This window comes from Passer montanus, unplaced genomic scaffold (assembly GCF_014805655.1).
Source record: "Passer montanus isolate IOZ18808 unplaced genomic scaffold, ASM1480565v1 scaffold5, whole genome shotgun sequence".
In the NCBI taxonomy this organism is placed as follows: Eukaryota; Metazoa; Chordata; class Aves; order Passeriformes; family Passeridae; genus Passer; species Passer montanus.
In genome coordinates, this window is record NW_024369929.1 from 10,344,262 (window position 1) to 10,366,858 (window position 22,597).

General features: G+C 45.5%; 1 protein-coding gene across 1 annotated transcript; it reads right to left on the reverse strand.

The window, feature by feature from the left end:
* Window positions 1–1,559: 1,559 nt before the first annotated feature.
* On the reverse strand, window positions 1,560–18,519 carry TICRR (TOPBP1 interacting checkpoint and replication regulator). The gene is made up of 22 exons (XM_039723386.1): window positions 18,105–18,519; window positions 17,301–17,586; window positions 16,509–16,750; window positions 16,015–16,258; window positions 15,370–15,505; window positions 14,586–14,728; window positions 13,694–13,906; window positions 12,895–13,043; window positions 12,074–12,168; window positions 11,622–11,715; window positions 11,375–11,454; window positions 10,813–11,049; window positions 10,299–10,395; window positions 10,009–10,081; window positions 9,161–9,301; window positions 8,572–8,662; window positions 7,997–8,058; window positions 7,065–7,220; window positions 6,177–6,334; window positions 3,721–5,968; window positions 2,411–2,515; window positions 1,560–2,067 (listed from the first exon to the last, which is right to left on the reverse strand). Exons 2-22 carry the CDS (start codon window positions 17,548–17,550, stop codon window positions 1,949–1,951), a joined length of 5,133 nt encoding a protein of 1,710 aa, XP_039579320.1. The 5' UTR covers window positions 17,551–17,586; window positions 18,105–18,519; the 3' UTR covers window positions 1,560–1,948.
* Window positions 18,520–22,597: the final 4,078 nt, after the last annotated feature.

Genomic DNA, 22,597 nt, shown 5'->3' on the forward strand with positions numbered 1-22,597 from the left:
TGGTGACTTGTCAGAAGGGCCACTTACTCTGGGTGTGTAGGAAAGGAGTTGTATTTAAATCACTGCATGGGAAGACAGCTGATGTCACACTGTTGGCCTGATGTTTAAATACCTGTTTTAAGTAGTCCCAGCCACATCTAGTAAGCTTCCTACATTAAATTGCCACAGGAAGAACATCTCCAGCCCGCAGCAAATTGTCTGAAGTGTCCATGATAAAAGCACCTCTGGTTGTTTTTTTCTTGCAGCCTCTAAGCTGCTTTAAGCAGGGTTTTCATATTCTTGAGAGAACTTCCAGTCTGGATTTAAGAGAGGCTGAATACAATCCTGCAGCTTTACACTGACAGCTCAGGAAGGGGAACCAAGTTTAACTCTGGCAGAGCAAGAAATGAAAGCCCAGATATCTGCTTTAAGAAGGGTAAGGGGCAGGGGCAAAGGTCTGCTTGACCACTTGATTCTAAAAACCAAGCCACTGCTTCAGCACAACCACTACTTAAGGAGTACACACCAAGTTAAAAGTCAGCATTTGATATAAGCACCATCTTCTGATCTCCTACATCCTTGACTGTAGTGGTGTGACAGTGAGGGGGGGATATTATTGAGGGCTGTATGTAGCTGAGCTACACAACATTACACTACTTCCTGCTGTTGAAAACAAAGACCTTCAACAGGAAAAATAACAATCCATCCTCTTGGGAAGTAGGAGATTTGGAGCTCCAAGCTTGTGTCACTCCACATCCTTGAGGCAGGTGCAGCTCTCCCAGAAGCAAAACAATCACTGTAAAGCATGGAATTCTATTCCTCTTCCCAGTGGGAAATTAACAGCTTTCCTGCAAGAAAGAGTGTGTCCAGGAAACAAGCTCCACTCAATCCCATCTAGCCCCTCAAAGCCTTAAAGCTACCTAACAAACCTCTGGTTTCCCATGCCTTGTTTTAGGATCACCTTACACCATCTTCATAGCTCTCCACCTCCTGTGCAGTCAGTAGACACCGTGGTGTGAGTTCCCTGAGATCCTGCTATGCACAAACAGCTCACTATCCCAAGAGAAAAAAAATCAGCCCTTCCAATATTATTCACAGTTTTAGCCCCTTGTAGCCTGTATCTCAGGCACTGAACCACAGCTCCTGCCCCCTTCATGGGGTTAGAACACAAATGTGTCACAGGCAACTAAATTGCTATTTAATCCATGACTCAGTTTGGTAAAGAGTAGTCTTGAAACTGTCATTTCCAGTTATTCCATCCAAGTTTTACTTCTCAAGGACATTTCCCCAGCCAATTCTCTCTGGCTTACTGCAAGTTTGCAGAAAAGGACAATGAAGTCACTCCATCAGCATCTGCTTATCCAGCAGTAGCCAGGAGCGGATACACCAAACCATTCATGATCTACAATGTTCCCAGTTAAATTATCTTTCCCCTTTTCTGTACTCTTGGCACTTGGCTAATTAATTAATCTGCTTGTTATTTTCCCACTAAGCTGTGGCAAACTGGAAGCAATTAACAGAGGGATCCATTTAGTATCAGGACAAGACACAGCAGGAGCACGCAGCTTGTTCTGTACCCATTCGCCCCCAGCATCCTCCTTCCTGCAGCCCACATCCCTCAAGCCAAAGACAGATTTTGGATTAAAGGACACAGTGAAAATTCAAATCAGTTTATTTTACAAGAGCTGTAGAAAAGTGACAATTCTCCCTCTTAACCTGGGAGAACTGAACCTTCACTGCAGAACTCACTCTAAGGTTCCACTAGCAAAAAGCCCAAGCTAGGCTTTGAATGGATGGAAGAAACCATAAATTTTTAGAGTGGTCCTTATTTCTACTGCCATGTGCTTGCATCCAGTGTCCTACCAACACAAGGCAGCTCCAGTTTAGCACCAAATACCAGTCTTTGTTAAAAGGTGTGTTGTACAGCTGGGATAATACAAAGTTTCCCATGCTGGCCTGGCTCCAAACTTCAGCTGAGCAGCTTTTTCCGTGAGTAAGTCCTGCTAAGGCGAGGCCTCCTGGACATCATCATGTGGAATGGAGACAGCTCCTGGTTGGCAGTAATTTGGATAGCATCAGATTCCTCTTCTACAAAAAGAGAAAAAATATATGAAAGCCACAGTTTACCAGAATTTACTGGTGATTCCAAGAAGCTAAATACCAGGTGGAGACAACAAGAACTGGGAGTTGCACTTCCATGTAGCTACTCTCTACATTCTTCAGCTACTCTCTTCTCCTTCCTAACTTCCCAGCTCATGCCAAGTTTCTTGTAAGCATGTGAGATCGAGACACTGAACAGAGCAGTGGCAGACACAGGTTTTCTGCCCAAAGCCCAGCCCCCAGCACAGCATGGCTTTGTTCTCATTAGCTGGAGGCAAGCAGAGAGCACAGGCAGTGTGCTCGAGCCCAGCCTTCCCTCTCCTGTGCTTACCCTGAACGCGCCTCCTCCGGGCTGGCGGTGGGGACAGCAGTGGAGACTGGGTCAGGGCTCGAAGGCTGCTGGCAGAAAGTCCACTCTTCAGGGGTGGAGTGGAGCCTGGAGAAGCACAGTGAGATGCTGCAGCAAAACTACTCAATAACTCAAATGTTAAGTCTCACACACAGCCTTTATGCTACCACAAAACTGACATCAGTGTGATACTTTGAGCGTATCTGAAATAAGCTCCAGCTTGTCACAGTGGTGTTTTAGCATTTGAGAAAGGTAAATGGCAGTCTGGAACCAGCTCTTAGCACATTCAATTTTCTTAGCTGGTTTAGCAGAAAATCACTTTACTTGTCTTAACTACAGGTAATCCACATCTCCCAGAAAAAAAAACTGTTACAACCACAGTGATATAGAAATACAAACACAAGGTCTGTAGGTACAGAAAGTGTCTTACAGGACCATCTTAAGTCTATTATTTCATGTCCTGAATATGGATTAATGTTGCTTCAAAGTCTGGCCTTTTTTCTGTGATGATGTTGAGTAAGACACTGCCTCTGTACACAAACCTTTCCTTGCAAGAGAAAACACACCAAAGCTTAGTACAATGACTACAGACAACACCTGCCACAGTTCCCTGTAATTTCTACAACAATACTGGATTAAGTATTTGAAATTCCCAAGGCCTCGTTTACAGAGCTGAACAGCCTGTTTCACCAAGGTTAGCTGAATCGTCTGTACCCACAGCAATAGCAGAGAGGCAGCTTAAACCTACACACCTCCTGATACATTATTGCTAGCAAGGGAGTAATTTCTGGTAGCACTTTCAAGGTGCCCACCACCATGGGCAGAGACAACTGGAGCAGCAACAAACACCAGCATCCACAGGACTAACCCCACCAAGACTCCAGTCTGAAGCACTGAAACATCCAAGCTTTATACTTAAAATTGGTGGTTTGTATTGGCTTCAGAGCTGAATGCTGGGCAGAAACAGGCAGTGGCATCAACACAAACCTGAACAAATCACCAGCTGGATGCAACAGGGATCCTCTCTCCTCAAGTTCTCAAACTTTCCTTTTAGCTCCTCCAGCTTTCTGCTCTTTCATATTTCTCTGATCTCTCTTCCATCGTTAATACTCCTCATATCCAGTCTGCCTCTCCACATAATTACCTTCCATGTCATCTACAAGTCACTCCCCTTTCACCTCACTCTCCCTCAGATAATTACATGGGAAACAACTGTGTTCTTGTTTTAGTCTAACCCCCATTTTTAACCACATCTGAATTTCAGTGGAGTGTCTTTCATGCCATTTAATTACCTGACAAAAGGAAGACATCATCATCCCCTAGACAACTGTGCTGCTCCAGTGTTTTGAGGGCACACGCTCCTGGTTTCTCAGGAAGTACAGAGTCTGTCCTTGATTTACTTCTGCTGCCCTCATCTGTGGAAAAGTCAGTGAGATCCAAGCTGCCCCTATCAGGACATGATCTCTTGGCACCGGGGTTCTCCTTTTCTGGTGATAGGTAAGTAAAGACCCGCTTCCGAGATTTCAAGCCAAAAGTTCCCATGGCAGAGTCCTCATCAGCCCTCGGTTCAGAGTCACTGGGAGATGCCTGATCCTGGAGCCTGCAAATCCCTTCCAGTTCAAACTCCCCAAGAGTATTTGCCACTTTGCTGCTGCAGTGTTCTGAGATCCTCATGGCTCTCTCTCTGCCTGCTGACACCCGCGTCCGATCATCGGCGCTCCTCTCGCCCTGACCACAGCTCACACTAGCAGTGCTGCCTGCTGCTCTCTTCCTCCGAGGCCAGTCATTGATGGCATCAGGAGTAGTCTTCCCCTTCTGCTTTGGAGAAGGTGTCTGGAGAACTCCTGCTTCCAATGTGAATGGGGAGGTGACAGTAGAGGCACAGCTTGTTGGGGTGTATGACTGGCATATGTAGGTTTGTCCTGCACCTTTCCCAGGTGTACTATGGAAAGAACGGCAGCAGGATGGGGAAACACAGGCAGCTGCTAGTTTTCCTGGGTGCTTGCTGCACCAGGTCATAGCAAAATCACTGAAAGGACTTTCCCCTCCCCTGGGTTTGCTGGCACTTGCTTCAGGTTGAACTTCCAAGGACGAGCAAGAACCAATTTTCTTAATGCGAAGCTTGGGCAGGCCTGAAGCTTGCATTTCAATTTCCACCTCATAGGTCGGTGGGCTGGCAGAAGGAAGTCTGCCACGACTTTCAGGAGTGGAGAACTTGGCTGCAAGCTGAGGCTCTCCCATGCGAGCCGCAGCCTCCCGCTGCCTCCTGTCTGGAGTGCAGCGTAAGGAATAGGCAGGAGGAGACTTCTGCACAGGAGGGGAAGTATTCAGGGCAGACCTGGAGCGTCTCTTGAGGCTCTGAGCCTTCACTCCCATATATTCTTCCCCCAGCACAGTTCTTGCTTCCAAGTCATCACTAACTGTTTGCAAATTGCTTAGGAAGGACTCACAGGTGTTTGCACTGCAGTTCTCCCCCTTAACTGATGGCTCACGGTCTCTCTCAGCATTCTGTGCATGTTCCTGCCCTCCAGCAAAAGGCTTTGGAGACAAATGGTTTTCCAAGTCCTCCCCTGAAGGAGACTTTTGAGACACTCTATCCATCTGTTTATTTTTCTCCAATACCGAAGTATTTTCAGTAACCTGGGACTGATGAAGCTGAAGGCTTTCCACAGAACAGTTACCACCACTATCATGACAACTGTCCTCATTTTCTATAAGTGCTGCACATGCAAGGTTCTCTCCTCTAGAACCTGATTCATGTTTGGCCTGCTCGGATGTGTGAAGCAGGGACCTCAGCGAGGTGCCAGTAATACCTGGAGTCTTTTGAGAAGATGGTTTAGATGCATCAGGTTCCCTGTCAGACTCCATGTGGGAAACAGAGCAGCTTGTCACAGTGTTTGTGGAACGTTCACGGAGTGGAGAACTGCAGAGAGGCTCTGGCCTCACAGCAAGCTGAGGTATTTCTGTACTCACTGGGCTGGTACATAACTTTGAACCTGGCTCTTCAAGTTTCCTAGGTGTCCTTTTAGGTGCTTCAGATAACTGATCTGCCTGCACCTGAACTTCCTTTGTGAGGATTTGCCTCCGAGCACTAACTGGCGATGCTGATTTTGAGAGGTATCTCAAGGAACGTCTTGGAGTCTGAAGTTCTGTGCACCTTTCTTGGGTGGCAGAGGGGGGAGAAGCAGCAATTGGATTTGAATCTGTTGGAGGTAACACAGAGGCTGTGAACCCTTCACGTTTTGGTGTTTGCCAAGGAGGGGCAATTGTCAGAGCTGCACACCAGTCCTCAGCAGTTACTTGCAGTGAGGGAACCCTCTTGCTGCCAGTCAGCGCAGATGGAGACTTGACCCTTTGTGTAGGAGGAGAAAAGCACTTTCCCAAACATTTAGCTACAGTCTGCTTAGCTGCTGGACTTTTACCAGGTGTCTTCTCCAGCTTCTGTGGCGTCCTGTGGACAGTGCGAGGCGATCTCCTTGGGAGCTTACTGGCAGAATTCAGTGGCTTCTGGGCACATTTACGAGGTGTTTTTCTAGGAGTCTGCAGGGGAAAAATAATATATTAAAGAATCATGCTTGTTCTACTCCAGGAATATTATTTATCCACCTTCATATTTACTTCCCCAAGACTTGAAACACAAAAAACCCATTGGATGAGACTTAATGAACACTAAATTTAAGATGCTGTTGAATGGAGGATAAAACAGGGATGGGAAGAAACAGAAAGGGAGGTAGATAACTGTTTCTACCTTACATGAGGTGAGCTCTTCTAAGTGTAAGGAATCTTTTCTCGTTCTCCTCCTTCCAGGTGACTGCTTCCCTGCAGGACTACACATGTCAATGACTGCACCAAAGAAAAACCTCTTGGGACTCCGGATGGGGGGTGTCTCTGAATGCTGGTTAAGGCCTATAAAATGGAACAGTACAATTTAACTAACACAAAGTAACGTGCCACAATTGTCTGAGTCACGTCAGATGGGTAGAAAAGTAGTGTAAAAAGCTCATATCCCTGGCATATTCTTCTCTAAACAAGAGTTAAAAGCTTCACCAGAATTATTGTTATTTCCCATTATGCAATTAATACCCATCTTTAGAAAGAGTGCTCCAATGGTAAAAAAAGGTATAAAATACCTCGGCCTCTTATTCTATTTATAGCTTGTAGCTTTAGATAGTTCTGGTTCATGACTAAGGATTCTAATAAGTAGAATATAAAGAACTAAGTGTCACCATTTTTAGCTGATAATCCTACTCAGAAAGCCTGCAAAGAAGATCCCATCAGTCATTGCTTTATGCTGCCACAGAGTAAGCTATAGGATTTCTGTCCCATATTTTACAAGGATTTCACTGCTTTTAAGGAATGCAGACTGACAATCAGTGGTATTCTGTTAGATGGGCCTGACTGGTTTGTTAAGTTGGCAATGAATTCATCATAGAAATAGCTGCCTTACCATCCTCAAAATTCAGATTACCAATTAAAAAATAATTACTGAGGATGAATTTCTGTCTATGGAAGATATTACATGACAGCTCTTAGCTTCTTACAGTCTCTTCTAGAGCCAAATCAAATCAAACTCAGAGCTATCCATGCCAGCTTTTCAGATCAGCAGTATCAAGTCTGCCCAAATCCCACTCAGTACCTTCTACATCCTGCAGTTTACAGCTCTCCTTTTCTTGTAACTGGTGGAGGTGCTGTGAATTTTTTGAGCTGGGCTGTGTAGTGGAATAGAAAACACCAGAGCAGGTCCTATTCAAAGACAGCTGTTTGATGCGTGGGCTTCTTCTCAAACCTGCTTCTGAAAAGGCAAGGACATTGGAGACTGAGCCTTCTTTCCCCCTCAGCAATGGCACATCATCAGGAACAGTTCACAACTGCAAGGAACATACTCTCAGAAGAAACTTTTCTACAGTCTGTCTCACCCAGGAAAGCAAGCAGGTGAAGCAAAGGTTCTGATATCTTGAGGACTTTGAAATATTTATGCATACAAATGTCCTAAAGTATCATGCTCCTCCTCTAAATCACGGTTAGTCTCATTCTTGTTTAGCAATTATATGGAAAGGAATGCTAGAGAAACCATGTTCAATACAAGTTACATCCAAGTTAAAAGACGGGTTAATGCTCTTGTCTCTTTTTGCTAGCAATTTCATTTTCTGGCTTGCCCAGACATGCTGGTTTTTTCTTCCCTTCTGGGGATAAAGACCAGCAGTAGCCAACATAAGAGACACTCCGCAGAGCCAGGTGGCTGTTACAGCAGAAATCAGAGCAGGGTCACAGCACAACACAGTGAAGTTACATTAAAAATAAGCATGTGCTGGTTTGACAGTAATTATAGCAGCTCAGAATCTTGTTCACCCTTCAAGTCCTTCATGTTTTTTCATTTAAAAGACTTACCTCTCTTTCTTAACTTAAACTGTACAGAGCTGTTAAAGCAGTGAACAGCAAGTGGTTCTGTCAGAACACAACAGTACAACACTTTTGGACTGGCTTCTAATGAATTAGCCAAATCAAAGCACACTCATCCTACAAGCTACGAGACAGCCAAAACACCTTTAATGAAAGATCAGTGCTTACCATGTATGGCCTTCTCTGGAGATTCTTCTACAACACCAGTGTCACAACCTGGATCAGAAGACCTTGACAAACAACAGACATTTTGGGCTTAGCATACTGAGCACATTTACAGGAACAGAACTTGCCACAAAGACTGAAAAGCAGTGCTCTATTCTACACCAATATATTGCTTTGTGGGCTACTCTAAGTGAGCAACTAGTTAGCACTTTGCCTCCTACTGACATGTAATTAAGTATGGGTAGCTCCCTAGATGTGCAGGTAACAGTTCTACATGAAAGAAAATGCTGCAGTTCAGCCTGGAGCCCACAAAATACAGCAGGAGCCTTTTCTCCATAAGCCCTTGAATCAGTAACAACCTAAACAGACATTAGCTGCAGGAATTAAAGCCATGATGAAGCAAGCAGTATTTCCCCCCACTTAAGCATTGGCATTTAACCTCCACTGGTTCTTTTACTGCCTTAAGGGAAGATCATCTTTGACTGCAACGATAGCTGGTAATTCTGCTCATAGCCACTAATTAGGCATCCAATAATTAGGCAGCTAATAGTTACTGAAGAAATCCAGAAAGAACTCACCGGCCTTTGATCTGCTTGTGTAGGAGTCTCCTGGACACCTGCTTGTGTAGTGGTGTTTCTGCAACCCTCTTGGTCAATAACTTGCGATGATCTACAAACCATGCAAGAGCTGTAACATCACACCATCATAAAGCACTTGGAACAAATAAATAAATACAGTTTTGTACAGGCTTCAGCTGAAGAATGACAATAGTCATTCTTAAGTCAATATAGAACCACTGTGCTGTCTCCCAGCACTCACAAGCTATCATTATTTCAGTCCAGTGTCTACACCTCCCTCCCACTCCCTCAATATTGTATCATGCCAGACATAGTTAACCTGCTGAGATAACTTTCATTATTCATCTTTATTTCACAGATCCTTTTTTTAACCAAGCATTTTTAAACTTTCTTTACAAGATGTAAAAAGTTCAGTATAAACAGGCTTCAGTTTCAGTATCATCATTATTCACCCTCCAAACACCACAGCAATGACCTCCTTTTATCCTTCATTAAAAGCAGATCATAATTGTTTCATAGAATTGAGAATGCAAAAATAGGAATTTTAGCAAAAGTTCTTCCAATCCTACATGTGCAAGTCATATCCTACCTTTGTTGCCCTCACTGGTGCATTTGTATTTTAGGCCTTCCACTGCAGATACTGACTGGCTTCTAAGCATCTTTTTCAGCGACCTTTTTGATGGTGAAAGTATCTCTTCATTGAAGAGATTCCTCCTTACTTTTGTAACCTCTGTGAGACAAGAAAAGCAATAAAATATCAGATTACAAGGAAAAGAGAAGAAAAAAAGAAAGGAAAAAAATACAAAGGTAATTTTGTCAGGTGATTAGGGAGAGAACAATATACCAGCATGGAAAGACAACTTTTTAGAGGCTAAAAAGCTTTGAAAAGTTGTTTTTCCTGCTACTGGAACATGTTTAGACATGTTCCAGTAGCAGGAACTCCTCTAAATCCATTCCAGCCTTCTCTTCTGAATTTGTTATTATTTGCATTATTCCAGCAATAAGCTACAAGCAGATTCCACAGCAGAAAAAGCAGTCAGTGTCCCATGTGGAACATTAGGTGCACTACAAAATCTCAACCAAAGCACATCCTGGTTCAGAGAACATGTGAGATTTATTTTTATGAAGTATTTGTGGGGACATCCTATTTTCAGATATAATTCAATCTTGTCCCCATTCTCTTTTCAGGATAGAGAAGTTGGAAATAATTTCAAGAGTCAAGGTTTTCTTTTGAGGACACGAAATTTAAGTTTTCTGTGTATGAGTACACAGAATACCACATATTTCTTTCCCCTCAAAGTTTTTGCACAACTCAGCAAAACTTCCTTCACATTTCCAGCATGTCTCAGCATAATTTCACCATGGCTCAGTAAAATTTACAGGGACAACATGTGCTGAAGATGCACCTTTCCATGAACAAGCCAGAAGTCAATATACCTTGCACTGCCTCTTTCTGCAACAAAGGCATCTGCTGGGACTTCTCAGTGGCAAGGTAAGAATGCGAGTTCTCCTGAAACAAATGAGAAATCAGCCTCAGCAGCAGTGCAATGTTATGTTCAATATGAACATTAACTATGAGCTCTGAACCACACTTTATTTCAATTTTTCCTTCAAAACAATTTGATCTCTGTACAGCTGATACAGGGCACACTTACTAAGGGAATACAGAGCAAGAGTTTTTGCAGTCAAGCATCACAACTCAGACAATCCTTCTGGAAGAATTTTACCTTTTTGATGGGGTTCTTGGCTACCCTGGGAATCTCAATTTGACGCAAGTTCTGTGGTGCTTCTGTCATGCTCCTGTGTCTGGCTAACACATTATTCCTTCAGAAAACACACAAAAATTAAGTAAAAATAAGATTAAAAGCACAGTTATCAACCTACTGATAATTAAACTTAGGTGTGACTCGAGAGATAGAAGTGTTTACCTAAATTCAAATTACAAACTACGTTGATACCTCACTTACTACAACACTGGGATATGATTTGCAATATAAAAAGCTATTCCTAAGGTTGGTATTGAAATTCATTCACAATTTGCTAATATGAACACAGAACTCCCAACACAGAGTTCTCTAGTAAGTCACTTTAACAATATAGGTCAGCTACTGCACAGCACAGCATGCTTTTCCTCTCATGGAAGATGCTCCTGAAATCTACTTCTGCATAAGATACAAATACAGAATCGAGACTGTGTTTCTTATAGTCAACAAAAAGCTGCCTCCTCTTTGGAATTACTACCTTCTCTTTTTGGCAGATCTGGTGCGCAGCTCCTCCAGCTGATCGCTCTCAGTGCAAACAGCGCTGGGAGTTAAGATAGAGGATAAAGAGGGAGGAAGGCCTGGAGATTTGCTATCCAGAGTCATGGAGTCATCACTGAAGAAGTCTGAAGGCAGAACAGATGCCAGCTTCGGAGGAATTTGTGTACCCAGGCCATAATAAATATCTCCAAGGGTCTTCGGTATAGAATTCATATACCTGGAGCACCAGAGAGAACACACATGAAATACACCCCTCCTCAAAACTTTGGTATTTCAAACCCAAGATGTGAACTAAACCCTTGTTCTTACTTGTCCCCTTAAAAACAACAAACCGAATATCAAGTGTTTTTTTAATTAGTTTACTTGCTTATCAACTACTTTTTCATTAACCAAAATATAAGCATAATAAAGAGAGTACATCTAAATTTCTGAGAATTACAAAGATGCAGTAAATCAAAGCTGTTGACTGCTCCCTACTCACTGACAACATCTGACCCAAACCATAGTCCCCAGCAATACATAAGTCACGCCAAATAACTTACACTTCTAATATTTCCTCTAGAAACTTTGTAAGATAGGCTGGGTCTTCAGTCAGACATAAGATGCGCAGCATATCTGTCACCTGGAAGAGAAGGCCAGGTGGCAAAATGGATTAAGGTGTGACAGCTGCAGCACCAGATATTTTAGTAAGGAATATAAAGTTATAGGGTAAAACCAAATGAAAAGCAGGTTCCAGGTCCACCTTTCTAGTGCCATGCAGAAACACAACCTGGCTGATACTTCACTTGCCTCTTCTAAGAGCTGCTCCATTTCCTCAGCGTTGCTTTGCAGCGAAGGGCACTGAAGGCACAACTCGAGGCGCAAAAACACCTGAAGTCGGCACCTAAGAAAACAAGCAATTATCCACCACCTCTTTTTCTACTGGAAACAGCAGATTTACTGCAAAAGATGTGCTCAAAAAAGCAATGGGAAGGGAAGTGGTTCCTTTGACAGCAGTATTTAGTTAGCATTTCATTTGGGTGGCAAGGGAGATACCTCACTCCAGATATTGGCTGCAGTGCTTATCACACAGCACGGGTATCTTTGCATTTAATGAAATGGTTTTACTGCAACTAGAGATTACCCTTGAAATATTTGTCCCAGGTAAATACTTTTTCAGTTGTACAAAAAAAGCCACCATTAAAAACTGCTAACCAACTCCACAGTATTTCAGAAGCTGAGGTAAATACAGGGTCTCATACTCTCTGACTTTGGTCTCCTTCTGTGAGCCATGCTGTTGTCTGAGCATTTTGCTGGTCTTCAGGAGATGGTTTCTGACTCTTCCCACACAGGCCACCTGCAGACACATGACAGCAAGAACTTCAAAACTGTTCCTTACCTGCAGGGCAGGTTCCTCCCTTGTCCCCCAGTTACCACACCAACCTATTATTTTAGAAGTACAGTTTTTTCCTTTTATTTCAAGGAAATTAATTACTTTTTTCCTTTCAGTAGTACAGTTATGACATAAAAGAATTTAGAAATCACAGAGGTCTCTTGCTCACAGCTTCAGGCCTTCTTCATTCTGGATCCACTTTGGATTTCTCTCTCACAGTGTTTTTATTAATTAATCACAGGTTTACCAGTTTTGGTTTAAGATTATTGTAAGCCTATAAATAGTGCTAAAGATTGTAAGAAATACCTTGAACAATTTCTCTTCCCTGACAAACCAGGCCTAGATTTGTCATGTAATACCAAAACAAAAGGTGCACCTTCTTTAAAATACAGTTTGCAAGAATATATTTATTAAATACTGTCTTTGAAAACAGAATTTGTAAGGGGGTCAATGTAAAGAAAAGACGTCTTGCAACACTTAGCAAAGTTGTAAACTGATAACTGAACTAGATTTTCCTACATTTTTTACAATCCAGTTTTTCACTATTGTGCCCTCACAGACAGAAGAAGTGACCATGGTGCAACTCCACATAAAACCTCAGGGAACATGAAGGAAAGGTAGTCCAAAATAGTAAAAATTCTAACTTCCAGATTCCAAAAATTCTAACCCTGCCCACATGCTCACACCTACCTCTTTCTCTTTGGCATCTTGTATTTTCAAGAACCTTTTAATGGCCATGATCATATTCTGGGCACACACAGATGAAGGAATTCCCTCAGCAACAGCCTTCTGGTAGCTTGAAGTCAGGTGGGACTGCAGCTCCTCCTCTGTTTGGAAGTCTGCAAGGAAATGCTCTCCATTAACTAAATGCATGTTCACCACACATCCCTGATAAAATACTCACCCCAGCTGAAGCAGAGAACAGAGGAGGTATTAATAAATATTTCCTCCAGCAATGATGCATCCAGACCACAGCATGCTAACAGAGGCTGTCCCAGGTCCAGGCCCATGACATATTATAAGCTAAATCAGTCCTATAATCAACAAAGTTTGCTTAAGATCAGCAAACTTTCAGGCTACTGAAGCAGTCAAGAAATACCCTTTATTTCTGCCTAATTAATAAATAGGATTACATTTCCAGTTATACCTTGATGAGTGCTTCCCTCTATTTCTTTTGGTTAAAACAATTTAAAAGGGAAATCCCTATTGCTTTTTTCAGATGGATATAAGGCAAGAAACTAACCCCAGAAGCAGCTGTAACATTAGTTTGTAAAGAATCAGAAACTAAATGTCAGAAGTGTGGGGAAAATGTCTACTCTCTGCCTGAAGATACAGAAACTCAAATACTGATTTGCTCCTAGATACTGAATACTCCATTATTATCCTTTGCTCTCCCTTCCATAAAAATCCTCTATGATTGCTATATCAGGATACCAAGAGTTCTTATGGAATGTATGAAGACAGAAAGATAACAGGACTTAACACACACCAATTGATATTTTAAGTGCTTTTGCCTTTCCTTCCACCTTTTCATCCAATCTTTTTGCTGAAAGCTTCTGTGGAACCTTCTCATTCACTGCTGGTGGCACAGCATCAGGTTGAAACTTCTGAGCTTTTACATTCAGTCTTGCTACATTGAGCATCTGCAGGGATCTGGGCATGGTCTTCATCTTCTGCCTGACTGGAGTTCGGGGAACCCCACCTGCAATGCCACAAGAGAGTTCTACCATCAGGCACACTGGGGCAAGGAAGAAAACAACACTAAATTCCATATTGCTGTGACCTTAGTAACCTCCTAGAGGAAAACATGGCCCAAAAGGTTGGTATTTCTTCATGAAATCAACATATAGGCAGGGTAATAGGCAGCTACTGCTCCAAATAAAAAGTCAGGTGCACATTGCTCTGCATAAGAACTTACACAGGTTAATCAGAAGTTATATATAGGCAGCAATCTTATGTCACAGAAATAGAAACAGCTGACAGCAGGACTTGCAGATACATGAGGCTAAGGTAAAGTCAACTGTAGTTAGTGTAGAGAAATGCAATGCTTAAACTCTTCTAGAAGAGAAGTGGTTTATTTTGCTAATTAGAACCAAATTGAGAAGTTGCAATATTTACTAGTAGTTGGAGCAGTCCCTGCTTCAACAACTAAACTGCAGAGCTCTGCACACTGCTTTTAACAGCTTTGTCACTCACTGCACAGCCCTGAATCACAATAATTTGGGTTCTACTACAGGACTAACCTAACACTAATAAGGAAATGAGACTGTCCCTAATAAAAAAATATCTAAAGCATGGTACTACTTAAGAGTACAAATCTCTGGAATTCATACATCATCTTTTACTGACAAGATGCACAACTAATCCCAAACTATACATACGTCTTTTTTTATTATTTCCTGCTCCAGCTGCAGCAGAGGTTTCACTGAATTTTCTCTGGTACAGCTCAGACAGACTTTCTGAGAGCTCCACATCAGACTGGTCTGCACCATCCTTCCTGTTAGCACAAGGAACCTGCAGGAGCCTGCATGAAAGAACAATACACTTATCAAAAAAAGGTGGGAGGAGGCAGCAATATAATGCAAGCAGCACACAACAGTAACTCTTCCAGCACCTGCTCCCCAACGCACTCAGTAGATGCAGAAAACCCAAACCCTCTGAAAATGCTGGAAACAAGCATTGCATTGATGTGCAATGGCTATGGCACTGACCTGTACCACAACACTAAATGAGCAGCTTTGTGCTTTCTAAACTACCCTGCATTAGGCTCTTTTGTTTCACTCAGCAAGCTCTTTGAAGAAAGCAAGCTTATTCATTCCAAATAAACACCAACTGTGAGAAGACAACCACATTTTCAGTATCTTGCACTGGGATCTTACCATCCCATTAAGCTAAAATTTGTCATTTCCTAAGTAGCTTAAGGTCATTTTAAGTGACCTTTATAACTCCTGAAAGTACCAAGATTTTAATTCATGCAAACTGATACTCAACCATCCCGTTCCCAGTTTCTTTTCTCTATCTACCCCACCATGAGATAAACCACCAGTAAACTGAGTACAGAAATAAAAGCAATAGAATTCTAGAACTCTAAGCAATGCTACAGCCATACTCCCTTAACAGGAAGCAGAAATCCTTGATTATTGCTCAAGACATTCAGAAAAATACCTGAATGACTCCATCAGATCTGAGCTTGCTCCACAAGCATTGGAGGCAGGATACCACCCTTCCAGCACTGAAGGATGCCAGCCCCCTGTGTGGGACAGCTCCCGTTGGACCCACTCTGGCACTGGAGCTTCTTCACCTGTGCAGACACACACACAGCCAAAAATGAGAAAAGCTGAACTAAGTGGCAGAAGGTCCCAGCCTCCACAGAAGCTCCAAGACAGAGGTTCACAAACCTTTGATCCTGGGGAGACAATTTCATAGCCAATACATCAGAAGAAAAGATTAACACAAAACACTCATGTAAAAGCAGCCTCCTTGCTGCAGTCCCACCCAAAGGCATTACTGGCCAGGGATGGCCCAAGTGACACATTTTGGGAAGCCTCCTTCTAACAGCATGTCCTCAGGCACATGTGGCTGTGCTTTATCTGCAAGCTAAGAGAAACTAACACTTAATAATAAAACAGAAAGGTACACCCATGCAGATTTCTTTCTGCATCACATCACAAGGCCTTAGCTACAGATGACACAATGAACAAGTCCCAGAATGAGACTCCTCAAGGACAAAATCATTAACTTTACGTTTTTTCCTACTGCACATCTGGAGATGATCAAAAGATGGCAAGTTTTGCATTTCCTGACACCTACCCAGACTGGCCAGAGAATCTTCCACTGACATGTCAATTTTACTCAAAACACTATTCACAATCTCTGGCAGGTGAGTAGCAGAGTCTTGGGAAGAGTCTTCCACTACAGCTCCTTCAAGGCTGCATCCCTGAATTTCAGCAGTCTTCTCAGGACCAAGCACAGTCAGAACTGCAGCATCCCCAGAAAGAGGTGACAGAACAGCAGTGCAGGGGCACGAAGTCTTAGACAGAGACACTTCAGCAATCTGCATTTAAAAAGGAGAAAAAAAAGGGAAAAAGAGATTACATTATCTAGAAATAGAGACCTAAGGAGCACAGATAGTTTACAAGCAGGTTATAGAGTTACATGATTTTAAAAAAATGTTCTGAATCTAGCTTCAAATGAGCAATTTGCAGTGCAGTGTCTATTACTGTCTTCACAACGTGATACTGCCACCCCTTCTGTCACAGTTCATGTCAGAGCAGGTACAGTTTAAGGCAAAGAGGAAGATTTACCACATGCAGTCCTTCAGCCAGCAGGCTCCTCAACAGCTGATGAAACAGAGACCTGCTACCTTCTCCCTGCTCAGCCTGTGAGCTCTGCAGTATCCAGCTCTCTGTGAGGAAGTGGCCAGCCTGTGCCAAGCTCCAACCTGCCAAGCTTCCTTTCACAACAATGCTGACTGGGCAATGCAGCTGGCTTTGGCTCATGGCAAGAGGTTCCAGGGTCACGGCACAGCTTTCCTGCTTTTTCCCTCCTGTGCACGGATAGGATAAAGAAAAAGACTGAAAATAACCTTTTTCCATCAAGGTGAAGAGACTTCAATGTCAAAAAGTGAGTTCCAAGATTAAACAGGGAATATACTCTACAGTGTGTTGCAGAACTGATTTCCTCCCCATGCTCCCAAGGAGCTGAGTGCATGGAAGCACCACTAAAGAAAGATCCTGCATGCTGCTTTCCAGCAGATCTGTTTTCTTTGGAAGGGGTTTTTAATCTGTGTTCTTATTTTAGCTAAATCAAATGATTGTATGAGAAAAGGGAGTACACCTCTACAAGGTGGGACCAGCAAAGAGCTCCTCATCCAAACATCTAGGAGCATGACAAACTGAACAGGCTAAAACAGAAACATGGGCTCAGAGTCCTCATGTCAGAAGTAGAGCACAAGCAGAACTTTAAAAGAAAAACACCTAGGCTCTTAAATATGTGAAATTAGTTCTACACACGTTATCCACAAAGGAAGCTCATCAAGGGTCCTGCATGAGAGATCAGTTACCACCATGCACATCAATATTTTTCTTTTTTATTACCAGGCATGCTGAGAAACAATGTTCCTTCTTGCTGAGGAAACACTGCTCGATACAGGGAAGGCCTGGAGAACAAACAGTTCAAAGTCCCATCCAGGGGCAGGAGCGTGGCCCAAGGCACAGCCTGTGGCTCTGGGAACCCGGAGTCTCCAAGGAAGCCAGGAGCAGCATCTGCCCTGGGGGGACTCAAACAGTGCACCAAAGTTTCAGCTGGCAAAATGGTGCCTCCCATCTGACAGATCACTTCAAACATTGTCCAGTAGCCACCATGATCCGGGCACTCGATCAGCTGAAATAAAGTAACAGAGAGGTCTCAGGTTAAGGTTGGCAGTGAGAGAGATGTCATCCAAGCAAACAAAGATTGCACTTTTTCAGAAAAGCTGGCACATGAAACATACCCACAGCATCTAAACATGGTGCTTTCTGAGTGTTTTTATGGACTTTATCAGCCTTCATAGGAACCTAACAAAGTAAATATGTTCTCAGTGAGTTAAAAGCTAGCAATATTTTCAAGCCGATTTTTTTAAAATCTGGTATCTACACACCTGAACTATCAGGCTGCTTATCTGCAATTCTGAACAACTCTAACGCCCTTCTAATTCACAGCACAAGACACCCCATCAATAAACACCGTACAACTACTCCACTGCACATGTATCTCGGTCTCCATGTGGATGCTTCCACCCCAGATTTCAGTGCCTCGCTGAAGATTGTGTGGCAGTGAGTGAACCTTGGCGTGCTTCCCTACCACGCAAAGATTACTCGTGCCAGAAAGCAGCGTGGCAGCTGTGCGCTGTAACCCGTTACCTGAGCCCAGTCGGCAGTGTCCACCCAGAACAGGCTGATTTTCTGTTCCACAAGCAGCTCCTGCACGCTCTTGGGCAGGAGTTTCTCCGCCAGCTCCTGCGCCGAGGGCGGCTCTCCAGGGGAGGGGGCGTCGCTCCCCGACACGAACTGCCGGAGCTCCCTGCGCGAGTGCGGGCAGGGCGAGAACAGGAACACGGCGTTCACGAAGCCCTCGGGCGGCCCCTCGGGCGGCTCCCGGGGGGCCGGCCCCGTCCTGCGGCTCCGGCGGGGCGGCTTGGCGGGGGACGCGATCTCCGGGCGGTCCCACTGGAAGTCGAGCAGCGTCTCCTTGAGCCCGCTGTGCGTGAGGGCGGCGCGGGGCGCGGGGCCGGGCAGCGCGGCGGGGGCCGCCAGCCGCTCCGCCAGCTCCTCCTCGAAGCGCCTCCCTCTCCCATTGGCGGAGAACGGGGAGCGGGAGGGCGGAGCGGTGCGGCGGCGAGAGGGGTGCTCGCTGCTGATTGGCCAGCCGCGCGAAGGGCGCTGCCATACCATTGGCGCGGGGCAGTGACGGAGGGGGGCGCGGCCAGCGCGCAGACGGAGCCGATTGGGCGCCGCCATCTGTTTAAAATTTAAAGCCGTCTGGGCGCGCGTGGCGGTGACGTCACTCAGCGTGCGGTGTGACGTCACCGGTGCGGCGATGGCGGCCGCGCTCCTCGGGCACGGCGCGGCCCTGAGCGGGGTCCCGGGGCTGAGCCCGACCCCCGCCCGGAGGGTCCTGCGGACACGGCATCCTCCCGCCGAGCCTCCCTGGAGCACAGCAGGGACAGCCCAGGGCCCGCAGGGGAACAATACAGATTCAAATTCACATTACATGTTTTATATATATATATATATATATGTTGTTCGGGTGGTGAAATACAGATTCAAATTCACATTACATATTATATATATATATATATATATATATATGTTGTTCGGGTGGTGAGGCATTGAAGCAGGCTGGGCAGGGACGTGGTGGAGTCACCATCCCTGGAGGTGCCCAGGAGGCCCCTGGAGCCGGCGCTGGGTGACATGGTTTAGGGGTTCCACTGATAGTGCTCTGCTGATGGTTAGGGTTCGGTTGGTGAGGCATTGAAGCAGGCTGGGCAGGGACGTGGTAGAGGCACCATCCCTGGAGGTGCCCAGGAGGCCCCTGGAGCCGGCGCTGGGTGACATGGTTTAGGGGTTCCACTGATAGTGCTCTGCTGATGGTTAGGCTTGATTGGAAAGGCCTCTTCCAAGCTTGACAATTCTGTGAAAAGGTGTAGGGTCAGGGCACCTGGACAGGATGCTTGTGGAGGACAAAACCCTGGGCTGTCATCAGCTGCCTTGCCCAGGAGCAGCCCCTCCTGAGGGAGAGCAGAGCAATCCCCACAGAGCATCCCCACCCCGGTGTCTGCTCCACCCTCGCCTCCAGAGCCTGAACAGCCCAGCCCAAACCAGCAGCCAGTGGTATTTATAGAGCAACAAAGACAAGGGGCACTAAAGGGCCCGTTTGGCTCTGCTGGTGACTGGGAACACGAGTGGGGTTAATGAGCTGGAACCAGGAGCTGACCCACGCGGCTGGGCAGGAGAAACCCGCCACCAAGAGCAAGAGAAGGACACCAGGTGTGCCTGGAAAAGTGCAGCCTGCAGCCCTGGGGATGTGGGCTGTGGGCTCCCTTCTGCCCATGGCTGGCATCTCTTGCTGTTTGACATCACTGTGCTGTGTGAGCCCTGAAGAGGAGCCAGCCTCACCATGTCACTGCCGTTGTCCTGTCCTGGCATCTGTCCCAGCAGTCTGCTGAGGACACCTAGCAGAGTGTGACCAAAACCTGCCTTATCACCGTCCACCTGGGACCCGAAACAAACCCAGGGCAAAGGGGAGTTTCCCAGCAAAGGCTGACAGTTTCCAGCACAGGAACTGCTGCTAGCTACTCAAACCCCCTCTCCTTTCCTGCCCACCTCAGTGAATTTGCTCTGGAAGCCTGTCCAGCTCTTGGCAAGGCCGGCAGAGGTGTTGGCTGAGCCCAGGTGACCTTGTTTCCCAGTGTGACAGCCAGAGTTGCTCAGACCCCTGCTTTCTGTGCTGTCCTGTGTGCTGCTTACACAGACATTTGTCCTCCCTGCCTGCTCCACAAGGACACCGACTTCCCTCTCAAACAGTCCTTGGGTTCTTTCTGGACAATCATTTACTTGCTGGTAAATGCTGTTTCTTGGGAGGAAGGAGAGAGCACAAGAAGAATAATTTGCGAATTTGGCTTATGTGTGGTTGTCACTTTGATCCAGATATTTTTTAATATCTTAAAAAAGTCTCGCTTTATTTTATCCTGTTTCCAACATTTATCTCCAAGGGATACTTAATGGTGGGGGCTGAAAAAAAAGATGAGAAAGCCCAGACCTAAGGGAACTCTTTGATCTCCCCTCATACCACCACTCGTCCCGCCCCACTGGAAAGTTTGTTTGCCCTTCTGCTGAGACAGCCTGGAAAAAGTTTTGTTTTGTATTGACTCAGATGCTTTGCTTTCAGGTCACTCCTCAAGGACCTGCACGAGTGACAAGTCACCTTTGAAGCTGGGCAGTGCTCAAAGTCTCACTTGTGCTGCATCAAGGCTTCCAGGACTCCCCAAATCCTCATTCTCCAGTGCCTTCTCCACCCCATGTGCCCAAAGGACACTGGTAGTGGCTGCTTTGAGCACTGATTCTGGGCAGCAGCCATTCCCCCTATCCAGGGTGAAGCTGCCCCAAGCCTCCAGGCAAGAGGGAGGGATTTCTGTGCTTTCAATTTTGTCTCTACATCTTTCAAATATATTTAGTGCTCATAAAAGTGAGAAACTGGGAGAGACCCAGCTGGGACCAGTAGTGTGCAACCCTCACCCAAGGTAACTGAGATCTGGACACTGCCAGACCTGGTCCCACAGCTCTTGAGCAGAAAGGCAAATGTTCCTTCTCCCCCAGCGACATCCCAGAGATTTTTTGGGGAAACCTTGCAGCTCTTACAAGTGCTGGACATGATGGGCAAAATTCTGTGGTGGAGCAAGCTGACACCAGCCTGAAGTTTCCAACAGGACATTTAAGCACCCTGATATTTGTGCCTGAGGCATGGTGAAACCCACCCTGTGTGTCCTACCACCCTTGTAGGGTGCATGCAATGTGATCTAACCCAACAGAGGAAGTGCTCTGCCAGCACTGCTGCACACACACGTGCTGGCACAGCGCCCTCAGCCTTCCCAGTGCTGTCCTGGCCCTGAAAAGGAGCCTGGAGAGAAGCTGGTCCTTTAATGGGCTCTCACAGCACGGACAGCCAGCGGAGCATGCCAGCCCTGGTGGGACTGCAGTGACAAAGTGCTGATCTGCAGGCTGATAAGGGGGGGCAGTGCAGCAAGGTGAGACTATCAGGCCAGCAGAAAAGCCATTAGCCTTTGCTCCTGGCCTCCACACGTGGGAAGAGGGCTGGGGACAGCAGGTGGGACAGAACTGCTGCCTCTGGGGTCTGCACAAGGGCTTTGCAAGCTGCTGGACCCTGCCATTTTAGTGATGCCATAGATTAGAAAAGCTCTGCAGTTGCTCTTTTGCTAGAGTAATCACAGAGTGTAGCTGCTGGTGGCTACAGTACATAAGCAAGTTCCCTTTTGTTTTAAAATTCTCCTCTGTGCTGCCTTTTTTGAGATGTCTACAGGCTGCTCTAGGGCAGGGCAGAATACCAGTCTTACCTGCAACTGTCAACAGTGTTCAGCAATTAGAGATCAAGTATTGTCTGGGGATTTCAGCTTCCTTCTAGCTGGAGATCTTTTGTATCCTGGTGTGTACAGCCCTGCAGACACCCTGTGTAATGGGAGACCCAAAACCACACCCTGAGCAGCATTGCTCGAGGGGGAGCTCGTCCTTCAGACAACAGCAAAATCCACTTGCTTTAGGTGTCCCCAGAAAGTGACCCCAGTCACATGGAGCTGTGCTCACACAGGGTGAGGGCTAAGACAGATGGGCTTCTCTCTTCTTCCCAACACTGTCTCTATCCTGCTGCCTGCACGGGTTCAAATGAGGTTGGAGGATGATTTTGTGTGGCCGTCAGTCTCTTCAAGACCATCCACAGCATTTTTCTGCCATCTGTCATTTTGAGAAGAAAGCACACAAGAAAAAATAATAAACTCAAATTATTGCCTAATCAACACCAAAATCAGTGCTGCTTGCTCAGCCTGCGGGCCACAATTAGATGCCATCAGCAAATTTGGGCAGCTTGCCTGGGCTGCAGTCTTTCATCTCTTGAAGACTGACAGGCAAACCAGGGATCTGCAGGCAGAGGAAGGAGCTGGGATCCGTTTGAAGGACTTGCCCGGCTCTTTGGGGAAAGAGCACATAATTCAAAACAGCAGGAAAAATGGACTTTTGTGTTTATGTTTGTTAATTAAAGGAAAACCATACCCGAGGAGGGGCTGTTTAGGCCTCCAGCACCATCTCACAGTACTGCCCTGGTTATGCAGCCCCAGCTCAGTTTG

Bases quoted from the DNA above. Each gene is read 5' to 3' on its own strand.
- TICRR (XM_039723386.1), bottom strand. From the start codon at position 17,550: ATGTTTGAAGTGATCTGTCAGATGGGAGGCACCATTTTGCCAGCTGAA. The intron at 11,716-12,073 runs GTATGAGACCCT...TTGTTTTCTTAG, and splicing joins AAGGAGACCAAAGTCAGAGA to GTGCCGACTTCAGGTGTTTT. The intron at 8,663-9,160 runs GTAGGATATGAC...CATGGTTTGTAG, and splicing joins CACCAGTGAGGGCAACAAAG to ATCATCGCAAGTTATTGACC.